This window comes from Raphanus sativus, chromosome 1, assembly GCF_000801105.2.
Source record: "Raphanus sativus cultivar WK10039 chromosome 1, ASM80110v3, whole genome shotgun sequence".
Classification (NCBI taxonomy): Eukaryota; Viridiplantae; Streptophyta; class Magnoliopsida; order Brassicales; family Brassicaceae; genus Raphanus; species Raphanus sativus.
Window position 1 is genome coordinate 13,514,456 of NC_079511.1, and position 20,129 is coordinate 13,534,584.

The window sequence follows — 20,129 nt, forward strand, 5'->3', positions numbered from 1 at the left end:
TTTTAGACTTTTAGAAATTAAAAATATATATGAAATTTAGTTTTTTTTTAAATTAAATGGGTTATCAGAACCTAAACCGAATCCATAAAGATCCGAACCGAATCCGTAAAGATCCGAACTAAACATAACCAAACATAACAAAATGATACCTAAATGCCCATTTTTAATCAAATATAAAAAATTTATCGATAACAAAATAAGTATTATTTATAATATTTAAATATATCATAATTAAAAAAACTCATTTCGCGCAAGGTGCGGATTATCATCTAGTTTTATCAATATAAAAGATGATCATATATTTAGTTTATAGGATTAAGTTAATGAACATAAAATCCAACTAATAAATTAAAACCTAAATCTAAATTCAAATACTCAGTATGTACATTTTGTTACTTTGTACAAGTTTTTCAAATTACACACATTAAATCTCTATTTTTCATTTAAATAAAACTTCATTTTAACATATGAATACACTATTTAATACTCCCTCTGTTTCATAATACTTGATGTTTTGCCTTCTTGCACAAAAATTAAGAAAACTAAATTTTTCTAAAAAAAATATTATAAAAATATTACTTTAGAATCAATTAATCAATAATAAAAAAGACAGTGAAATCTAATTGGTTGAACAGTTTCCAATAAAGTTAAAGTTAACCTTAAAATCTCAAAACTTCATCTAATTTGAAACAAAATTATCCTTTTAAAACATCAACTATATTGAAACGGAGAGAATATAATATTCAGAAAATAGTTCCAACAAAAAGTAGAATATTACCACACTCGTTTTCCTAAAACATTTTGTTACAAAAGTTTCTTACAAGAAAACAATATGAGTAGCACTGTTTCTTAACCAAAAACTTCAAGATGACATTGTTTATTTTATTTTCGTTACTCGTGGGCTTTATTTTTAATCACAACTCAAAACCCACTTTATCTAATCCCTCCCAAGATCCTCCTATTCATTTCTACAAATATTTGTATTTCGTAACACACTAGAGACACCGATGAGCTGATAAGACCAAACAGAGCCACACCGCAGTGTACGTGTATGTCCCTCTCTCTCAAGACGTACCAGCAGAAGCAGCCATGGACTTTTCTTCAACATGACTGCCTTCGTGATGCTCCTCTTCCTTCTTAGCATTGAGAAACCGACCGCCACATCCTCTAGGTCGTCTTATCGCATGCAAATGCCGAGACTCATGAAGATACGGCTGCGAATAAGACACTCAAGATTAACCACACAAATGAAAGTATCGAAGGAAAGAAACATAACAAAACGCGGAGTATTCTTACCTTACGTGACTTGACAACTTTATTCTGGGACTCAAGCTTTGCTCTGGATTGCCTACGTCTCAGTATCCCGTGGTATTGCTTTGCGTTAACAAAAACAGGTTCCTCGACTGCATCAGATGGTAAAGGCACACATTGTTGCTGGACTCCCATTAAATGTGCATGTACCTGAAATGATGATGTTAACATGATCCGAAATCAAGAAGTCTTTGTAATACACACATACCCCGGTCTCATAAGGTCGTGGCGGAAACGCTTGTGGGTTTGGTGCACAGATACTTCTGTAGTAATGATCTGGATATGGGTAGTGCCCAGGTGCCTTCAATATATATAATAACCAACAAATCTGTTATTATAACAAATTGATATAGTAAATGGTCACAACAAGCAGAGCCTAGCGAAACATTGACCCATGACCCCTTTAAACTTTTAGGAATTGTTATGCGTAAACATAACCCTTCAAATTGTTAATAACAAAATTTTAATACATGTCTTACTAAACTGTCCCCAAAATCTGGACCGGCATGCCAAGAAGTAGTGACACTACAATTTGTCAACTACTAAGGTCTAAGGCCTCCAAATTAATTAGAAAGGGAATCAAGTATTTTCCATAGTAATTATTTGTTGAAAATCATTAGCAGCGATGAAGATAGACTTAATAAAAAAATCTTTTGTACAGAGATAAAAGAGTTTAAGAAAAAAAAACTAAACTAAACATAAAGTTCTGATGGGTCTTGGCTACTGAGAGATGTGTTTTACCATGGAGTGAGGAAGCTGTTCCGAGTAGACTGCAGAGTTTCTTCCTGGAGGAATTGGTGGTTGGATTTGGAATTGAGAATCTTTATGTCCTTGTTTGTCATGAATTTCTATGTTATCTGGACAAGAATACAATAAACTTAACCAAGAGAGCACCACCAAGAATCAGTGAGAGACTGAGAGCCACATGAACAAGCAAGGTTATGTAAGAAAATTATGTTTCAGCAAAGCTTAACTTTGAATAAGAGCAACATAAACATGAAACGAATAAAGAGAGAGAAAGAGAGAGTGGAACCAGAGAGCTCATGGATTGAAGAAGCCATGACTCATGAGCAGCTTTAATGTCCAAAAACACAACTCTGAAAGTTCCAAAGAAGGAAGGAAACATCAAAAGAGTAAGTGCATGGCATGGTAAAAGCAACTAATCATGAATCAGAATTATCAAAATCCCACAAATCCATAACCAAAAAAAATCATTAAAAAATACCTACTGCAATGTTCTATGTCTCTCTTCTTCAAAGTCTCCGAGAAGAAAAAAGAAAAGAAAGAGAAGAAATAATAATCAACAGAAAAAGGAGCGAGTGTCGTTTTCTTCCCTTCCGCAAGTTATTCCGCAATTTCACACCTTACACATCAGAGCATTCTTCTACATCAGTCAAAAACATCATGCTGTCTTTCCGCTTCAGGAAGTGGAAAAACAGCAAGGTTTATAATAATAGTTGATGCGGACGCAATATCGATCGTACAAGTGGAGAATGAGAGACACGTAGTAAGTAGATAACGGGCAGATCTTCTGTTTCTGCCCCAAGTTGCTCATTGTGTTATTTAGTCCACGGGTTTCTCCGGGTCCCACCTCTACCCGCTACCCTAAATTTAAATATTATTTTCCCATTTGTGAGTCATCGAAAGCGAACCGGTTCTCTTTTGTTCGAATTCCAGAGACAAGAAACCAAATCTTGGTTTGGTTTGGTTAGGTCTCTTCATGCACACACTCGATTTATACACCAAACCAAATTCTAACTCAATCGTGTCAGCTTATTCGTATGTTAAAAAACCAAAACAGTCTAAAAGTTACAACAAAACTTTCACTATTCCAACAATTGTATGGTTCTTTAAATTTTTTTTCAAAAAGTTACGAAATATTTTGTTTCTTGGTTTAGACCGGTTCGAATCTCTTTGTAATATTCTATAAAACGTTTGGTTGGGGTTTATGGCAGCACATGGAAAGCTAAGATAAGATTATTCTTGATGACTCTTGTCATAACATGGTTCGTTCTCTGAGAATATTCCGAAGAATATTTCTTCTCAAACCACATCAATTCAATTATTTTATTAAGAAGCTTAAAATCAAATCAAAAACCAAAAAAAAAAACAAAGTGAAAATAGAAAGGTAAAGAAGCTTAATAGACTTCCACGTGCCACTGCTTGTTCTTCCTGAGCTGAGAAAGCTTGGCGTCCCAGCTCTCACCTCTCTCCTCAGCAACTCTCTTAAGCGTATCTTGAATCCCAGGCATCATTCCTTTAAGCCCACAGAAGTAAATATGAGCTCCGTTATCCAAAAGCTTGAAGATCTCATCGCTATACTCTTCAATCTTGTCCTGCACGTACATCTTCCCACCTTTCTTGTTCTTCTCTTCTCTGCTCAACGCCTTGTCGAACCTAAAGTTATCCGGGTGGTCTTTCAAGTACTTGCTGAACTCATCATCGTAGAGAAGGCTGTCAGTGTTAGCCACTCCCAAGAAGAGCCAAGCTAAGCCCTTAAATCCGTAGTTTGGGACGTCTTCCATGAACAATCGACGCAGGTAGCCTCTGTACGGAGCCACCCCTGTTCCCGTTGCTATCATTATGTGCGTCGCGTTTGGATCGTTCTCTGGTAATAGCATTACCTTCCCCGATGGACCTGTGATTTGAATATTGTCTCCAGGTTTTGAATCGCATAAGAAGTTGCTGCAGACTCCGTTCTTTGAAGGGTCTTCTTTACCAGTCTCGGGGTCGTAATAAACAGCTCTGCGTACACACAGACTCGCTGTTTTGCCGTCAAAGAAGTCTCCATACCTCGTTGATGCAATGGAGTAAAGACGCACATTGTGTGGAGCTCCTGGTTTCTTCGGGTTCTCACCCTATAATCGAGTTCGTTAGTATACATTTTGAAGACAATGATAATAACAATGTAACAGCACCAAAAGAGGACGTGATGACTTACGGGAGGGATGACACCGTAACTCTGTCCTTCCCAGTAAGGAAGGTTACCGTCATGATCGATGACGATGTGACAAGTCTCTCCTGGAGCTTTTGGACCGACGACTCGCTCCACGGAGACGATCTTAGCTGTGTAAGAATCTTTGGGTTTGTACAAGTTCAAAGGAGGATCACTGGGGTCTTCCAACTCTATAGGAGAGACGGAAACTTTGGAGCTGCTTGCTTGTTGAACCGACATGCATAACGTTGTTGTGCTCGTGTACCGTCTTGCATCTCTTATGGTAGTAGTTGTTTTCTGGTTCAACGCTAAGGAAGATGACCATGATGACTTGGTGTTGAAGCTGATGCTATTGTTATGCTGCAGGATTAAAAAAAAAAATGAAAATCAAGTAAACATAATCTCAAGGAATGTGACACAAAAGCCAGAGGAAATAAAACAAAAGTACATCATAAAGAAAGACAAGAAATAAAACTAGAGAGATAGGATGGATCACCTTGAAGACAGATCTTCTAAGAGAACGTTCGTTGCCAACTGAAACAGAGACAGCAGTAGCAGCCTGCTGTAGAGAAATGAAATATCCGTCGGATTAGAACATAAAAGTCTCTTTCTCTAATTAATCAAAAGCAGATTAAAGATCATAAAAACCCCCCAAGACCGGTAAATTCAAAAAAATAAAATTCCCTCGTATTCTCCGCAAACAGACAGCCAGACAAGGGTACACACATTAACTCGGATCATATCCCTAATACGGACACAGGCTTTAAAAACGGATCCTTGACTAAACACATCAGGAAAAGAAAATTGCAGAAAAAATGATCTGACCTGAGAAACAGCAGAGTGAGACATCGTTATCGATTTGGACAGAGAGAGAGAGGATGATCAGTTTCTTCCGAATCTAATTGAGAAGCAGTCGAATTAGTATGTTCGATTTGAGAAAGATGATCAAATTAAGGGTTTTATAAATAGAGAGTAAGGCTACACGATCCTTTGACAGTCGTCAAGGGCCAGGCTTCCTCCCCTCTCTTGGACTCCTCCAACTGACGCTTCTGAGTTGGTGACACTTTTTTATTTAATTTATTTATTTTTTTCTTCTAAACTTTACAAACCCAACTATGAGTAAAATATCATTAATTGTGTATTATCTTCCAAAGAACCGAACCAAATTGGCAACTTTTTAAAACCGAACCAATTATACCCGGTTAAGTATTTTTTTATTCTTCTGTAGCGGACAGGCCAACATAATAATAATCTTTTGCTTTCTACAATAATCATTCACATTAATCAGGTGAACAAAAACAAATTTATTTTCGAGAATTAATTTCAGAATCTATAGACAGCAAAAAGGAAAAAAAAGAAGAAAGAAAATATGAAATGGTTCGTCTACTTGGTATCTGCATGAATCTGATCACAAGTAACAGACGAATTTTGTAGTTTTGGGTATCGTCCACGAAAATAAATGAAAGCAGAAGCGACCATCAAAGCAACGCCGGTGAGTCCACACACGAAGCTCCCCACAACCAGCACGTGATTCATCACGTGACCATCATCACCACCCCGGTCTTTCGGTGCCGATGATTTCACCGCACTAGGCAATATGGAGGCAGCAGGTGACGATGATGATGACGGTGTCGAATCCAGCTCATTCCAAGAAGGGGGTCCGAAGAAGGACGTCATTTCCGATGACGATTCGCTTGGTTCGTAGTAGTACTCCAGTCCATGATCCGCCGGTCGTAATTCTCTACCATCAATGGTCGTCGTCGCGTCTAAGATAATGAATACGATCATGAATGAGATTAGCGTTGGTAGAAACACAATGGTTCTTTGCGAAGTCATTTTTTTTTTGGTGTGCTTTTGGAGAGAGTTACGGCAAGGTACAAAGTCCAGCCCGTGAAGTGAAAGAATGCTGGTTATTTATATGAGAAAAGTATACTACTGTACAAAGTATACGATTCACGGAGAAACGGTGCCGTTTATAAAGTAACAATCCCGTGAACAAGCAAACGGCCTATCGATGGCAAATGTTTTATTTATTACAGCAGGCCGCCTAAGAACAGTGTCTCTCGACTGACTCTCGTGCTTTTTGTCTGAATTTAGTTTTAAATAAAATGTCTCGTGAATTTCTTTTGTCGGAGATTGGCCCTAAATTTACGGGAATTTTAACGAATTAAGGTACGGCAAATGTCAGGTTATATTATCAAGAGAGTATATAAAAAAAGTTTATCAAGAGAGTATGATTGCCATAGGTTAAAAGAAAATATCCACATAAATATGGTTTTGAAAATACTTTTTTTTTGCAAAAGGTTTTGAAAATACTTTCAGAAAATAAAATGGCACATACGGAAGAATAAATAAGTACAATTCCAAAAAAAAAAAAAGCATTTGTAGTTGAGTGGTATCCAAGGTTTCTCTTTCTATAAAGCAAGAAATAAACCTTTCCTTTTGTTTCGTTTAAGTCTAATCTGTATTCGAAAGGGGTAATTTCTCAAATTAGACTCAAAATCAGAACTTATTAGATTACCACAGAAGATATATATAGACTATAGTTATGGGTTATATATATCAGTCTTATAAGAAAGCCCATTAGTTTAAAATGGACTTGGCCCAAATATACTCACTAAACAGCGATTCTAATAAGATTTTTCTTACAAGATAAGATAAGGAGAGGGTCGTCCAAGCGATTGACATATACTGCCACGTCATCAAGACAATATCCCGCGCCTTTTCCTTCTTCTTCTTCCCAAGTTCAATAAACCTCCGATGAGATAAAAGATAGTTCGAAATGGCTAATTACTCTCGGCCCCATATATGTCATTGTTTGACTCGGCTAGCCTCCGTCAAACGTAATGCCGTCGTTACAGTCTTCGGTCAGCGTAGGCGCACCGGCCTGGAGTTCGTCGACGGCGTATTAAGCCTAGCTGGAGGGTTGATTCGTCTCGGCCTCCAAAACGGCGACGTCGTCTCTATTGCTGCTCTTAACAGGTCAAATGCGTAATTTTATAGACACGTTTTCATTTTCTTTGGGTTCCTTGCGTTGACCGTCATTGTTTTTCCGTTGACTTTCTTTTAAGGTGAATTTAAAGTTTTTTTTCTTCTTCTTCTTTTGTTCCTTACAGTGATTTGTTCTTGGAGTGGTTATTGGCTGTTGCATTGGTTGGAGGAGTAGTCGCTCCTTTGAATTACAGATGGGTCAGTAATCACTTTCTTAACTTAAGTCATGTCTTGTCTGAAATCCTGTGATGATCAAAAGAAATAACGTTATGTCTGCTGATTAAATCTCTTTAGTAGACTTTTTATGTGCGAAAGAGAGTTCTTGACAGCTCTTCTTTTTTTCTTTTTGTATTTTTTTTGCCAATGGTCAGAGCTTGAAAGAAGCAAAACTGGCGATGCAGCTTGTAGAACCTGTTCTCCTGGTCACCGATGGGACCTGTGTCTCGTGGTGCATCGACGTACAGAATATCGATATACCTTCATTAAAATGGCGTGTGTTGATGGAGGAGTCTACCTCAACAAGCGAACATAAACAATGTATGATTTGTGTATATAAACATTTTAACACTACTCAACGGTTAGAAGATAATGCTATTGTCTTGTTACCTGGCAGTTTTGACAACCGAGATGCTTAAAAAGCACGGCCTGGTGCCTTCCTTATCGATAACATATGCGTGGGCTCCTGATGATGCTGTTGTGATATGCTTCACTTCTGGTACAACATATTGACTTCTGCTTCGTCATCCTCACCCTACTTAAATCTCCTTTTGTTTTATTCTTGGTAAATAGGTACAACGGGAAGACCCAAGGGTGTGACTATAAGCCACTTGGCATTCATCACGCAGTCTCTAGCCAAGATTGCTATTGTTGGCTACGGTGAAGATGATGTATTTGCCTTGTCTTCAATTCAACTCTATTAGAGCTGAATATGCTTCTTGCAGAGTTTGTCATCGTGTTTTCTTTTTATCTTTCAATTTATGCAGGTGTATTTGCATACATCACCATTAGTTCATATCGGCGGTCTATCATCAGCTATGGCCATGCTAATGGTCGGAGCTAGCCATGTTCTGCTGCCAAAGTTTGATGCTGAAACAGCTCTCCAAGCAATGGAACAACACCATGTGACTTGTTTCATCACCGTCCCAGCTATGATGGCTGATCTTGTCTCTCTCAACAGGTAAACAAATTTCCTCACGAGAAGTAGATCTTCTTCTTTAAAGTTGTTAATGAGCTGAAACTTACGTTTTGGTTCTCAAAGGACGACGAAAAATGGAGCGCAAAATAGCTGCGTGAGAAAGATACTAAATGGAGGAGGTTCTTTATCCACCGAACTCCTAAAAGATGCCGCAAAAATCTTCCCAAGAGCTAAAATATTCTCAGCATATGGTGAGTCATTGTTGTCTTCTCAAGTCAAACCATTTTCATTGATCTTTATGCACTAAGCTCTTTGCGTTTTTTTTTTGGTTTGGTATAAAGGGATGACAGAAGCGTGCTCTTCGCTTACCTTCATGACTCTCTATGACCCAACAGCACAAGAGTCTTGTAAAGTGGCATATCCTTTGGTTAACCGACCAAAGCAAGGCACATGTGTTGGAAAGCCAGCGCCTCATATTGAACTAGGGGTTAAGCTCGAAGAAAACTCATTGAAGGTTGGGAAAATTCTAACTCGCGGACCACATACAATGCTTGGATATTGGGGTGGTCATCATCAAGTAGTTCAAGAAAACAGCAGTGGAGCTTGGCTTGACACAGGTGATATTGGGACCATCGATGAGTTTGGTAACTTATGGCTCATAGGTCGGTCCAGTGGACGAATCAAAACTGGAGGCGAGAATGTTTACCCTGAAGAGGTTAGAAACTTGTTGATATCAGCCTCAAGTGTTGTGCATCTTTTTTTACATCCATTATATTAATGTTGTGCAGGTCGAAGCTGTTCTGTTAGAGCATCCTGGGATTGTGTCTGCAGTGGTCATAGGAGTCATTGATGTTCGTCTTGGTGAGATGATTGTTGCTTGTGTTCGTTTACAAGAGAATTGGCTATGGTCTGATGTCGAAAACCGCAACCGAGATTCTCAACTGTCTAGTGAGGCACTCAAGTATCATTGTAGAACAAAGAATCTAACAGGGTAAAATATCTTAACAAAAGGAATTTTTTTTATTGTAGTCAGTTGATTAATGAGATTGTGTGAAATGTGGTCAGGTTTAAGATTCCAAAGAGGTTTGTCCGATGGGAGAATCAGTTTCCGTTGACAACAACTGGTAAAGTGAAACGAGATGAAGTCCGAAGAGAAGTTATGTCTCACTTCCAAATTTTGACTAGCTCTCTCTGACCATTATTACATTCTTTAAAACTTTTTTTGTATACTAATAAAAAATCAAACTTCTTGTTATAGTTGGATCAGTAAACGGTAAACCCATTATTGCCTTTCTCACTCCACTCATGAACTAAAAAACCAGATGTCAAAAAAAAAAAGAACTAAAAAACCTATGAAACCTTGTGCCTTTGGTGATCTAACGAATCGATAATACTTGAATCTAGAACAGAGAAAACAGATCAAGAACACACACAATGATTACCCAGGTTCACCGCACTCCTCCAAGGTGGAGAAGCTGCTATACTCCTAGGGCTGATCCGAGATCAGCAATCCACTATCTTAGCTCCGATCTTGAGCTCCGATTACAACCGTAACCACCGATCTAACTGACTCTTTCTCTCTCTCGTTCTTAACCTCTTTTCACCTTAAGAACTAAATCACTGAGACTTGAGCTATAACGACTTATACACTCGTCTTTTTACATTAGCTTATATCACGTGCTAAACACATGACCCTAACTAAACCAATATGGTTCAAATCAGGTAATGCTAGACCGGTGGTATACGTTAACCAACACATTGGTAAATACATGGACACAGACTCAACAAATCTCCTCCTTGTCCAGTATTGCCTTAGTGGATGATACTTGCTTCTCTTGTTGACTCTTCTTGCCAACTCCTCCTGCAACCAACTTCTGCAGCTTCATAGATACCTCCTAAGTAAAACCAACCCAGCTTCTGATCTCCCGAGTAAACCCACTCGGCTTCCAATCTTCTGAGCTTCACCGCTCAGTTCTCAGTAACCCTGAGAAACCTCAATGCTTCCCGCATCTTGCCAACTGGTAGAACCTTCGTGAAAATGTCTGCCGGATTATACTGAGTAGCTATCTTCACCACATTGATGAACTTCTCGCTGACTAACTCTCGCACAAAGTTGTATTTCACATCAACATGGTTCGTCTTCTCATGATGAACAGGGTTTCTCGATAACGCTATTGCACTCTGAGAATCGCAGTAGAATTCTACCTGATCTTGATCAAAACCAAGTTCATTAATGAGTCCTCTTAGCCAGATGGCTTCCTTCGAAGCCTCACACAACGCAATATATTCTGCCTCCGTAGTGGACAATGCTATCACCTTCTGCAAACTTGACCTCCAACTAATAACATTCCCTCCAACCGTGAAGACCATACCAGTTATAGATCTTCTCTTATCCAGATCAGATCCATAATCCGCATCACAATAACCTTTCACCACGAACTGACCTTCCTTTCTAAACGTAAGCTTCATCTTTGTAGTACCTCGTAGATATCTGAGAACCCACTTGACTGCCTGCCAATGAATCTTGATCGGATTACTCATATACCTGCAGACCATTCCTACTGCTACGCCATGTCAGGTCGAGTACCCACCATTGATTACATGAGCGATCCAACAGCACTTTGATAAGGTACATCCCTCATATACACAGCTTGCTCCTTCACTTCCTTTTCGGTAGCTGAACTCAATCTGAAATGTGCTCCTAATGGTGTAGAAACACTCTTAGACCTATCCATGTTGTACGTGCCCAACACCTTCATAGCATAGTCTTCTTGAGAAATAGTTAAGATACCCTTTTCTCTATCGCGTGTGATCTCCATCCCCAATATCTTCTTTGCATCTCCTAGATCTTTCATCTCGAACTCTGATGCAAAAGTCTTCTTCAACTCTGTAACTTGACTCTTGCTTCTTGATGCTATCAGTATATCATCTACGTAGAGAAGCAAGTAGATGTAGGCATTTATCTCGTACTCTTTGAAGTATACGCACAAGTCATACTCACTTCTTGTGAAGCCATGACTCAAGATGAACTCATCAAATCTTGTGTTCCATTGTCGTGGCGACTGTCTCAACCCGTAGAGAGACCTCTTCAGTAAACACACCTTCTCAGGATGATCCTTGTCAACGTAACCTTCTGGCTGCTCCATGTAGATGTCTTCATCCAGATACCCATGCAAGAAAGCTGTCTTCACATCCATCTGCTGGAGTTCCATATCAAAATGCACGACCATAGACAAGAGAAATCTGATCGATACATGCTTTGCCACTGGGGAGAAGATTTCCTGGAAATCTACGCCTTCCTTCTGTGCATATCCCTTTGCCACTAGCCTCCCTTTATACCTCGGATCTACAACACCATCAATGCCTGCTTTTCTCTTGAAGATCCATCTGCAACCGATAGGCTTCTGACCTTCAACTCTGTCGACAAGAACCCATGTCTCGTTCTTGATAAGAGACTCCATCTCTTCATCTGCTGCCCTTGTCCACAACTCGCTGTCTGGATCTTCCAAAGCTTCCCGATAACTGCCTGGTTCGGGTCTGCCAGCATCCTCATGAATCAAATAAGCAAACCCAGCAATGACATCATCTCCTTCATAAACCATGTAGTCCTTTAGCTTTGCTGGCTGCCTGATCTGACGCTTGCCTCTGTCTCTAACCAACTGGTAATCACTGAGATCCTGTGGTTGCTCGCTGGTAGCTGTAGATTCATCAGAAGTAGCTCTAGATTTCCCCCTTCTTCTGTTGAATCCACTGCTCCTCCTTGAACGTTATCTCCTGATTCACCTGCAATATCCAAACTCGAACTACTGTTAGTTAAAATGATATTTGTTGAGTTAGGAGTACCTGTTGAATCAGTCTTGTTGATGTCTTTGTACATCAATTCTTCTCGGAAGATCACATCTCTACTGATCACACACTTTTCTTCATCTAAAAGCCAGACTCGAAATCCCTTTACTCCATCGGGATACCCTGTGAAGACTCCTTTCTTGGACCTAGGATTGAGCTTACCCTGATTTGCGTGAACGTAGACAACACACCCAAACCTTCGCAAACCAGACAAGTCAGGAGCAACTGATGACCACATTTGCTCCGGAATCCTGAACTCAACTGCAGACGACGGTAGTCTGTTGATCAAATAGACAGAAGTAGATGCAGCTTCGGCCCAAAACTTCACTTCTAAGCCACTCTCACTCAACATACTTCTGACTTTATTCATGATACTCCTGTTCAATCGTTCTGCAATCCCATTTTGCTGCGGCGTGTACGTACATGTCCTATGACGCACAACACCCTCATCCTTACAGAAACGATCAAAACGATTATTGCAGTACTCAAGTCCATTATCTGTCCTCAGCTTCTTAACCTTCCACTCTGACTGTGTTTCTACCATCTTCTTCCACTCCACGAACTTCTCAAACGCTTCATCTTTAGACTTGAGAAAATATATCCAAGCCTTCCTTGACCAATCTTCTATGAAGGACACGAAATACTGACAATTCCCCAAGCTTCTAGGAACGTTTGGTGACCCCCACAGATCAGAATGAACATAATCCAGTTTCTCCTTCGTGACGTGCTTAGCTGAATCGAAGCTGACTCTGTGTGCCTTTCCTATCACACAGTCTTCACAAAACTCCAAACCGGTAATTGTGCTCTTGTCGATGCATCCTTCCTTAGCCAGAACATCTAACCCTTTCTGACCAACATGACCTAACCTGCTGTGCCAAAGCTTAGTCACAGCAAGTTTTGTTTGATCAGCTTGACTCTCCCCTGAAGCTTTGACACTACAAGCTTCCGCCTTGACTGCTCTGCCTTGAAGAATATAGAGGGTGTCATTATCCTTACGAGCTCCTCTCATAATAACCGTGCATCCAAAAATAATCTTGATACAGCCTCCAGAACCCTTGAACACACAGCCCTTTCTCTCCAGAGTGCCTAAAGATATCAAGTTTCTCGCAATTCCCGGCATATAACTAACCTCGTGTAGCACAAACGTCGTACCATCTGGATTGCAGAATCTCACTGAACCAATACCTTTAACCTCTGTATGACTGTCGTTTGACATCCTTACTCTTCCTCCAGAGACCTCCTGAAACCCAATGAACAGCTCCTTTCTAGAAGACATGTGAAAAGAACATCATGTATCCATTACCCATTCTTCTGCATCATTGTTGTTCACTGAGATGTTCACCTCGCTTGCAACCAACCCAACAAGATCCTGAGCATCGTCTCGAGCTAGTGATGATTTCGGTTTACCACTCGACTGAAACTTCCCCTTGTTGCGCTCCAACCACTTGTAGCATTGCTTCTTGAAGTGACCTTCCTTGCCACAAATCCATCAGATTTTCTTTCCTTCAACTGACTTGGATCTTGATCTACCGTGCCTCTTTCCTTTTGCTGACCAGTTCCTAGAATCCGATCTTCCTCGACCAAAATGACCTTCTGAACTTGGACATGTGCCTGCAGTCTCGTTGAACTCCTTCTCCTTGGACTTAGAAGAACTTGCCACATCCTCAACCTTGATGACGTCTCTGCTATACTTCAAAGTCTCCTTGAGTTGATCATATCTTGATGGTAAAGCATTCAATAGCAGTATCGCTTGGACTTCTTCTGGGACCTCTATACTTAGATGACTCAGCTCACCTACAATCTTCAAGAACTCATCTATGTTATCATCGATAGACTTCTGATCTTGCATCTTGAATCCATATAGTTTGAGTTGTGCGTGAACTCTGTTCGGCAGAGACTTTGGCATATAGAGAGTCTCCAGTAGCGACCATGTCTCAGCTGCTGTAGTGCATCTTTCGATCTTTCTCAACACGTGATCTCCAACGTTGAGAAATATCATATTCATCGCCTTTTCGCACCTCTCCATTCTTGATTCTTCATCCGCTACTTTCTTCTTCTTAACATCTGGATCGTCTTCTTTCTGATCATCGCCTTTGACCTCAGAGCTGGAGGTTTTCTCGATCAGAACATCCTTCAATCCTGATACGCTTAGGTAAGCGTACATTCTTCGTTTCCAAAGAGAGAAGTCACCGTCTCCATCGAATCGTTCGATCTCGACCTTCGATCCCTTCATCGTCTCGGATATGAAAAACTAGATTCTTCGATCGCGATCTCTTCAAGGCTGAACCAAAGCTCTGATACCAATTTGTGAAACCTTGTGCCTTTGGTGATCTAACGAATCGATAATACTTGAATCTAGAACAGAGAAAACAGATCAAGAACACACACAATGATTACCCAGGTTCACCGCACTCCTCCAAGGTGGAGAAGCCGCTATACTCCTGGGGCTGATCCGAGATCAGCAATCCACTATCTTAGCTCCGATCTTGAGCTCCGATTACAACCGTAACCACCGATCTAACTGACTCTTTCTCTCTCTCGTTCTTAACCTCTTTTCACCTTAAGAACTAAATCACTGAGACTTGAGCTATAACGACTTATACACTCGTCTCTTTACATTAGCTCATATCACGTGCTAAACACATGACCCTAACTAAACCAATATGGTTCAAATCAGGTAATGCTAGACCGGTGGTATACGTTAACCAACACATTGGTAAATACATGGACATTGGACACAGACTCAACAAAACCAAACCGAACAGCTCTGATCTAATTTGGTTTACTAGTTTACCAGAGCCGGTTAAGTTTATGAACATGGCGTATATAAACTGTTACCACTCGCACCAGTGCACCACTTTCACACTGCAACCGAACATTAAAACTTCTGCGTGGGGGCATTCTCGTAAAAATTGAGATTCCTTGATTCACTAAAAAAGCTTTGTCCTTTACTTCTCTCCCGCTCCGTTTCCCAAAGCATATTTTTGCTTAAAAGTCGATCCATCTTCTTCTTTGCGTTTCCCCTCGTTTAGAAATAGAAACCCTAAAGTTCTTTTATTCAGAACAAAGACCCACCTCCATAGATCTCGGTCCCACCACCTTTCTCCGCCAAAAGAAATCTAATATGCACACGTCCGAGTTCGTAAGTTGTTTTTGTCGAATTTTTTTTCCTCTTACAGTCTAAATTTGTTACCTTTTTAATCCAAGTTTTCATTTTTAATTTCTATCTCTGATTTGTGCCCGGTTGGTGTAAAGCTATTAGATTTCCCCGGTTATTCTAAAACCCTTCCATACTTCTATTTTTATCTGTTTCAGGGGTTTTTTTCCTTATGGATTCAGAGGTTGTGATTGGTGGTAGTGGTAGTTCGGAGTCTCATGATCATGACAAATCAGTCCTTATTGATAGTGTGATTAAGGAGAATCCTGATGTTGATTTTCTTGTGGACGATATGAATAACAACCGGTTAACAGTTTCAAGTTTCGTTAGTGATTCGGTTACAAGCGGGATGGTAAATGAAGTTGAGAGTGTAGCGTGTAAAGATGAGCAAAGATTGTTAGTGCAGGAGGATGAGAAAAGTTTGGTACTTGACAAGGCTAAAGAGATTACCGGTTTGCGCCGGGAACTAGAGTTGATATCCGAGTTGCTTTCGGGTCATGAGAAGGGAGACGTCAAGGACCATGAAGGAGCTGATCTACTGCAACGTAGTAAAGTCTCTGGTAAGCATATAGGATCCGTCACGTCAAAGCCTGAGAATTTGGAGTATTTAAGACGGTTATCGCGTGAAGAGTTGATCAACCATTTTCAGGCTGAGATGAGTCGGTTGAAAAGAGAGCATGAGTGCACGATGCAAGAGATGACTGAAGAGTATTTTAGCATTAAGAGAAGGTGCTTGAGACTAGAGGAGTGCCCTTCGCTTTCTTCTTTGAACAAGGACAAGGATTTTGATGTCCTGCGTAAGAAGATCCCTGATGTCATTTCCAAGCTGGATAAGGTTGTATTGGAGGAAGGAAAGAACAGTGCTGATTCCAAGAGGCTGTTAGATTCTCTGCTTCTAGAAAACAGTCAGCTTAAAGATTCACTATCAGATGTTGAGGATTTGCATGTTGAAGCTTCTATCTATGAAGATGTGTATGGGTCTGTTGTGGGGGAGTTTGTGAACCAGATTCATTGTGCAAAAGAAGAGGCTAGGAGAGAAGAAGCCTCTGCAAGCAAGGTTGCTCTTGAAGACTATTGTGTTGAGTCCTACATGGCAGAAGAGTACTGCGCGGTGATATACAAAGAAGCTTTGAAAGAAGCTGGTGAAAAGATTGGAGAGTTGAACATGAGTGTATCAGAAAGAGAACGAGCGTTGAGATGGGAGATCGCTGAGAAAGAAATACTGAAAGAAAAGATTCACTCGCTGGAATGTCTTGTTAAGGAGAAGGAGAATGATTTGGGTACAGTGAAGGAGAAGCTAGAGATAGTCTTTCAACAGGTTAACAATCTGCAGTTTCAACTTGATCTGCAAGAAGTAGTGATTCAAGACAGAAACAAGGAACTGAGAGTTGCTCTGGAAAAGAAAGAAGGTTATGTTATGGAGGTGTCCGAGTTGAAACAGAAGCTTGAGTTGGCTAGAAAGGATATGAAGATAACCGAAAATGAGAGAGTGAAGTCTGAGCTGAAGTTATCAACAGCACAAGCAGAGCAGAAACTACTTCAGGATCAGATTGTATCTACGGTTATGAGTCTTGCTAAATGTAGTCAAGATGTGGAGTGTTTGGTAGCAGAAAAGACGAAAAAGATAAACTCTAGGTTTACTCAAATCTCTGTTTTGCTTAAAAGTTTACTCTATACATAGTTTATCTAGGCATTTCATTCAGTTGACGTATGAGCATTTGTTGATTTGTAGGTTGAGAAGTATGCAGAGCCAATTAAATGATCTTGTAGATGAAGTGGATGAACTCAAAGTGAGAGAATCGATGTACAAGCAACAAATGGAGAAGAAGACTTGTGATCTCCAAAAGGCTGAGACTGAGGTGAGTTGCTATTGTTCTTCTATCTTGAACAGTTCATAGAAGCTTCTTTTAATCCTATTTTCACAATGACGTGCATATAGTGAGTTGTTTCCTTTCTTCAGCCATCATTGTAATGACATAAATCTTTTTTTTTTTAATGTGCTACTTGAATCGTAGGTTGATCTTCTTGGTGATGAAATCGATTCTCTCTTGGACCTCCTTCAGAAAATATATATAGCTCTTGATCATTACTCACCAATTCTGAAGCATTACCCTGGCGTAAGCATATCCCTCTCTTATAGTGTTGATTTTATGAAGCTTACATTGTATAGTAAGCTTTCATTTCATCATCTTTTCGATCTTCATCTTTTGCAGATTATCGAGATCTTGAAGCTTGTCCAGAGAGAATTGAGAAGAGACTCAAAGAGATTATCAGTTTTCTGATCTAGTCTTCATATAAATCTCTTTTCTCACAAGTTTCATTGCATTCCCTGTTGTCCAAGCCAAGTAGGTATTTTTTGTAACCCAGAGATATAATCAATAGCAAGAATAGGTGTTGACGATTGTCTTTTTTTCATAGCTTCTTGACTTATAGGTTGATTTCGTTCCCTTGGATGGTCTTAAGAAATTTCTTTAACTCTACAATGCTTAAGCATTAGAGCAACTCAAGAGATCATATATAACAAAAAATGGAACTTGACAATAACAAGAATTGGGCTTTGACATTGAGATTTTAGTGTGTTGTATATTGTACATATGTACCAAAACAAGAGAAAAATAGATCACTATGGGTGGCATGTGCTAAAAAAGATTCAAGAAACATCGATTTTGACAGTTAAGAAATTCATGGCCAACAATGCAGCTCCAACAGCTGGCTCTACCTGAACAACATATCAATATATTTACTTAATTCAGTCTTTGCGAGAGAGATAATGAACGAGAGAAGTAAAAAAAAAGGCTGACTGAACCTTTGGTATGATGGTTTGAGCGCCAGGAAAGTGTTGGTTGATACGCTTTGAGACTTCTTTTCCAATATCCCATTTCATATTAGCGTTTAGGACACCGCCCACCATTACAACCGGGAAACAAGCTTTTCCATCTGCAAACGAGTACACAATACTGACACTGTTAAGGAACCGAGTGGCAAAAATAACAAGAATCCGTTGGATAATGTGAAATCACCTTTGCCACATAAACCAAGTCTCTGAACAACAGCTTTTACACTTAGAGCTAAATCATCAGCTGCATCAACCAAGATCTTATCCGAAATTTCGTCACCAGCTTCTGCACAGGAGACTACTTGAGGAACAAGAGCAGCAATACGTGCCCAAGATGGATCAGCGTACGTCCACCTACATCCAGAAACGTTAGATTGCCAATTTTAATGTGGTGTTGGTGTTTTCGTCCTAATAAAGGATTTACTAAAACAAACAAAAAGGAGTACTTCTCTTCATGTCTGAAGAATTCTGAATGTACATGGCTACCAATAAATTATAGAAAGTGAGCAAGTCATTATTTTGGAAAAGAAGGTACCCGATGAGTTCATCAGGAGAGGAAAGTCCAAGCGCTTTTAAGATGGTACTTGTGAGCATCGTTTCTGGACCACGACCATCATGAGCTCTAATCACCGCCGTTAAGGCTTGTGCAGATATCCCATAGCCACTGTTAATAATCACATCATCGTTGTTCACATAATCATATCGGGTAAAAGAAACTCCATACATTCACAAAGTGTATTTCCAACAAATAGCATATGGAGAAGTCTTATAGCTTCGAAGGGAAAGGAAAATAAATACCTTCCCCAATCACCTAAGATAGGTCCAGCACCAGAAGCTCTAGCCTCCCTACCATCTTCATCAAAGCCATAGGCTATACATCCAGTACCGGCTATCAAAACACATCCATGAAGCTTTCCCATTGTCCCACTAGCTAAAGCCACTATAGCATCATTCTGAACATATACCTTGACATGACTAGGGAACATGTCCCTGAAACAAAAAAACATAATGGTAAGAACCGAGAGATAATCGAACTCCTACCTACTATATCAAACAGAGATGAATAGCACCTAATCCAATTCTGAATCATATCCTGGTCGGAGGGATGATTAACACCAGAAACACCTAAGCACACACCACGGACATGTGACTTATCTGAACCGGACTCTACAAGCGCCTCAGAAATAACTTGCTCTAGTGAATCTCTCGCTGCAGTCTCTGCATACGCAGTAGATAAATGTACTGACTTTAAAAAAAAGGTAGAATCAATCAAAGTGGTGCCCCACAAACAAGCATAACCAAACATATTTGCTGCAATGAAAAAAAGCCAATAGATAGATTCAACATTCCATAGGACTAAAAGAACCAAAGAAGCACATTACATAACTGAAAAGACTTCTTTTGTGTTCATCAACCAAATCTAAATTACTGATTAAAATTGAGAAAGGTTCGAAATTGGGAACGTACCTCCTACGCTATTGCGATTGGTGCAGCCGGCGACGGCTCGACCGAGGATCGGAAGAGGCTCGGGGAAACGATCTCCGTAGGGGAAAAACGGCACGCAGACGCAGACAGTTGAGGTGGCGCCACCGTCGAGGCCCAAGATGAGGCCATCTCCGAAGCCGTTCTCCACCGCTGCTTCTCCTCTTCCTTCTTCTTCTTCCAGGTTTCCATTGCTATGCGGATTCCTCATTTTTAATCATACAACAAAAAAAAAACTGGGAATCTCAAACAACCCAGATGAGATCAAGGAAGGTGGAGCAATGGGTCGTCGGAAAGTTAGTGCCTTTCGATCGGCAGATCAAGGATTGGGATATCTACAATTTTCCACGGAAGATATTTATCTCATGCTTGACAATGAAAAGCGTAATTCACGAGTTTCTTTTTTTTTTTGTTTTAGAGGTTTATCAACGACAAA

At 40.0% G+C, this 20,129-nt stretch overlaps 6 protein-coding genes across 10 annotated transcripts; 2 read left to right on the forward strand and 4 right to left on the reverse strand.

Annotated features, from left to right (window-relative positions):
• Nucleotides 1-751: 751 nt before the first annotated feature.
• LOC108841982 (nuclear transcription factor Y subunit A-7) lies at nucleotides 752-2,646 on the reverse strand. 2 transcript variants are annotated; one of them, XM_018614774.2, is made up of 6 exons: nucleotides 2,537-2,646; nucleotides 2,345-2,408; nucleotides 2,053-2,168; nucleotides 1,520-1,612; nucleotides 1,297-1,461; nucleotides 752-1,214 (listed from the first exon to the last, which is right to left on the reverse strand). In XM_018614774.2, the coding sequence occupies exons 2-6, from the start codon at nucleotides 2,370-2,372 to the stop codon at nucleotides 1,065-1,067; spliced, it is 552 nt and encodes a 183-aa protein (XP_018470276.2). In that variant the 5' UTR covers nucleotides 2,373-2,408; nucleotides 2,537-2,646; the 3' UTR covers nucleotides 752-1,064. The 2 variants fall into 2 exon arrangements, with proteins under 2 accessions (XP_018470276.2, XP_018470284.2); XM_018614782.2 differs by having other exon boundaries at nucleotides 2,541-2,630.
• Nucleotides 2,647-3,272: 626 nt separating this feature from the next.
• On the reverse strand, nucleotides 3,273-5,310 carry LOC108815085 (ferredoxin--NADP reductase, root isozyme 2, chloroplastic). 3 transcript variants are annotated; one of them, XM_056985908.1, is made up of 5 exons: nucleotides 5,229-5,300; nucleotides 5,072-5,144; nucleotides 4,743-4,805; nucleotides 4,253-4,606; nucleotides 3,273-4,169 (listed from the first exon to the last, which is right to left on the reverse strand). In XM_056985908.1, the coding sequence occupies exons 2-5, from the start codon at nucleotides 5,093-5,095 to the stop codon at nucleotides 3,450-3,452; spliced, it is 1,161 nt and encodes a 386-aa protein (XP_056841888.1). In that variant the 5' UTR covers nucleotides 5,096-5,144; nucleotides 5,229-5,300; the 3' UTR covers nucleotides 3,273-3,449. The 3 variants fall into 3 exon arrangements, with proteins under 3 accessions (XP_056841888.1, XP_056841881.1, XP_018443258.1); XM_056985901.1 differs by having other exon boundaries at nucleotides 4,743-4,808; nucleotides 5,229-5,289; XM_018587756.2 differs by having other exon boundaries at nucleotides 5,072-5,310.
• Nucleotides 5,311-5,488: 178 nt separating this feature from the next.
• Nucleotides 5,489-6,149, reverse strand: LOC108852715 (uncharacterized). The gene has a single exon (XM_018626211.2). The coding sequence runs from the start codon at nucleotides 6,080-6,082 to the stop codon at nucleotides 5,630-5,632; it is 453 nt and encodes a 150-aa protein (XP_018481713.2). The 5' UTR covers nucleotides 6,083-6,149; the 3' UTR covers nucleotides 5,489-5,629.
• A 777-nt stretch (nucleotides 6,150-6,926) lies between these two features.
• Nucleotides 6,927-9,665, forward strand: LOC108850883 (2-succinylbenzoate--CoA ligase, chloroplastic/peroxisomal). The gene is made up of 10 exons (XM_018624346.2): nucleotides 6,927-7,228; nucleotides 7,363-7,435; nucleotides 7,609-7,774; nucleotides 7,851-7,952; nucleotides 8,027-8,124; nucleotides 8,221-8,414; nucleotides 8,496-8,623; nucleotides 8,714-9,087; nucleotides 9,161-9,363; nucleotides 9,438-9,665. Exons 1-10 carry the CDS (start codon nucleotides 7,029-7,031, stop codon nucleotides 9,565-9,567), a joined length of 1,668 nt encoding a protein of 555 aa, XP_018479848.2. The 5' UTR covers nucleotides 6,927-7,028; the 3' UTR covers nucleotides 9,568-9,665.
• Nucleotides 9,666-15,065: 5,400 nt separating this feature from the next.
• On the forward strand, nucleotides 15,066-17,780 carry LOC108852676 (WPP domain-associated protein-like). Its single transcript, XM_018626176.2, has 5 exons — nucleotides 15,066-15,360; nucleotides 15,534-17,010; nucleotides 17,108-17,234; nucleotides 17,391-17,492; nucleotides 17,589-17,780. Exons 2-5 carry the CDS (start codon nucleotides 15,548-15,550, stop codon nucleotides 17,655-17,657), a joined length of 1,761 nt encoding a protein of 586 aa, XP_018481678.2. The 5' UTR covers nucleotides 15,066-15,360; nucleotides 15,534-15,547; the 3' UTR covers nucleotides 17,658-17,780.
• A 136-nt stretch (nucleotides 17,781-17,916) lies between these two features.
• Nucleotides 17,917-20,129, reverse strand: LOC108839405 (uncharacterized). Of its 2 annotated transcripts, none has more exons than XM_018612175.2 (7): nucleotides 19,679-20,129; nucleotides 19,282-19,522; nucleotides 19,010-19,201; nucleotides 18,747-18,875; nucleotides 18,396-18,565; nucleotides 18,182-18,312; nucleotides 17,917-18,094 (listed from the first exon to the last, which is right to left on the reverse strand). In XM_018612175.2, the coding sequence occupies exons 1-7, from the start codon at nucleotides 19,902-19,904 to the stop codon at nucleotides 18,026-18,028; spliced, it is 1,158 nt and encodes a 385-aa protein (XP_018467677.2). In that variant the 5' UTR covers nucleotides 19,905-20,129; the 3' UTR covers nucleotides 17,917-18,025. The 2 variants fall into 2 exon arrangements, with proteins under 2 accessions (XP_018467677.2, XP_018467682.2); XM_018612180.2 differs by having other exon boundaries at nucleotides 19,282-19,429; nucleotides 19,679-20,123.

Excerpts from the sequence above, each read along its gene's own strand:
- LOC108841982 (XM_018614774.2), bottom strand. The coding sequence starts at position 2,372 with ATGGCTTCTTCAATCCATGAGCTCTCTG. Across the intron at positions 1,462-1,519 it reads CACGACCTTATGAGACCGGG|GTACATGCACATTTAATGGG; the intron begins GTATGTGTGTAT and ends TCATCATTTCAG. Across the intron at positions 1,215-1,296 it reads AAGTTGTCAAGTCACGTAAG|CCGTATCTTCATGAGTCTCG; the intron begins GTAAGAATACTC and ends TCTTATTCGCAG.
- LOC108850883 (XM_018624346.2), top strand. The coding sequence starts at position 7,029 with ATGGCTAATTACTCTCGGCCCCATATATGTCATTGTTTGACTCGGCTA. Across the intron at positions 7,775-7,850 it reads AACAAGCGAACATAAACAAT|TTTTGACAACCGAGATGCTT; the intron begins GTATGATTTGTG and ends GTTACCTGGCAG. Across the intron at positions 8,624-8,713 it reads TAAAATATTCTCAGCATATG|GGATGACAGAAGCGTGCTCT; the intron begins GTGAGTCATTGT and ends TTTGGTATAAAG.
- LOC108815085 (XM_056985901.1), bottom strand. The coding sequence starts at position 5,095 with ATGTCTCACTCTGCTGTTTCTCAG. Across the intron at positions 4,809-5,071 it reads CTCACTCTGCTGTTTCTCAG|CAGGCTGCTACTGCTGTCTC; the intron begins GTCAGATCATTT and ends ATTTCTCTACAG. Across the intron at positions 4,170-4,252 it reads GTTACGGTGTCATCCCTCCC|GGTGAGAACCCGAAGAAACC; the intron begins GTAAGTCATCAC and ends ACTCGATTATAG.
- LOC108852715 (XM_018626211.2), bottom strand. The coding sequence starts at position 6,082 with ATGACTTCGCAAAGAACCATTGTGTTTCTACCAACGCTAATCTCATTC.
- LOC108839405 (XM_018612175.2), bottom strand. The coding sequence starts at position 19,904 with ATGAGGAATCCGCATAGCAATGGAAACCTGGAAGAAGAAGAAGGAAGA. Across the intron at positions 18,566-18,746 it reads TCTCCTGATGAACTCATCGG|GTGGACGTACGCTGATCCAT; the intron begins GTACCTTCTTTT and ends TTCTGGATGTAG. Across the intron at positions 18,095-18,181 it reads CTCAAACCATCATACCAAAG|GTAGAGCCAGCTGTTGGAGC; the intron begins GTTCAGTCAGCC and ends TATGTTGTTCAG.
- LOC108852676 (XM_018626176.2), top strand. The coding sequence starts at position 15,548 with ATGGATTCAGAGGTTGTGATTGGTGGTAGTGGTAGTTCGGAGTCTCAT. Across the intron at positions 17,011-17,107 it reads ACGAAAAAGATAAACTCTAG|GTTGAGAAGTATGCAGAGCC; the intron begins GTTTACTCAAAT and ends GTTGATTTGTAG. Across the intron at positions 17,235-17,390 it reads TCCAAAAGGCTGAGACTGAG|GTTGATCTTCTTGGTGATGA; the intron begins GTGAGTTGCTAT and ends CTTGAATCGTAG.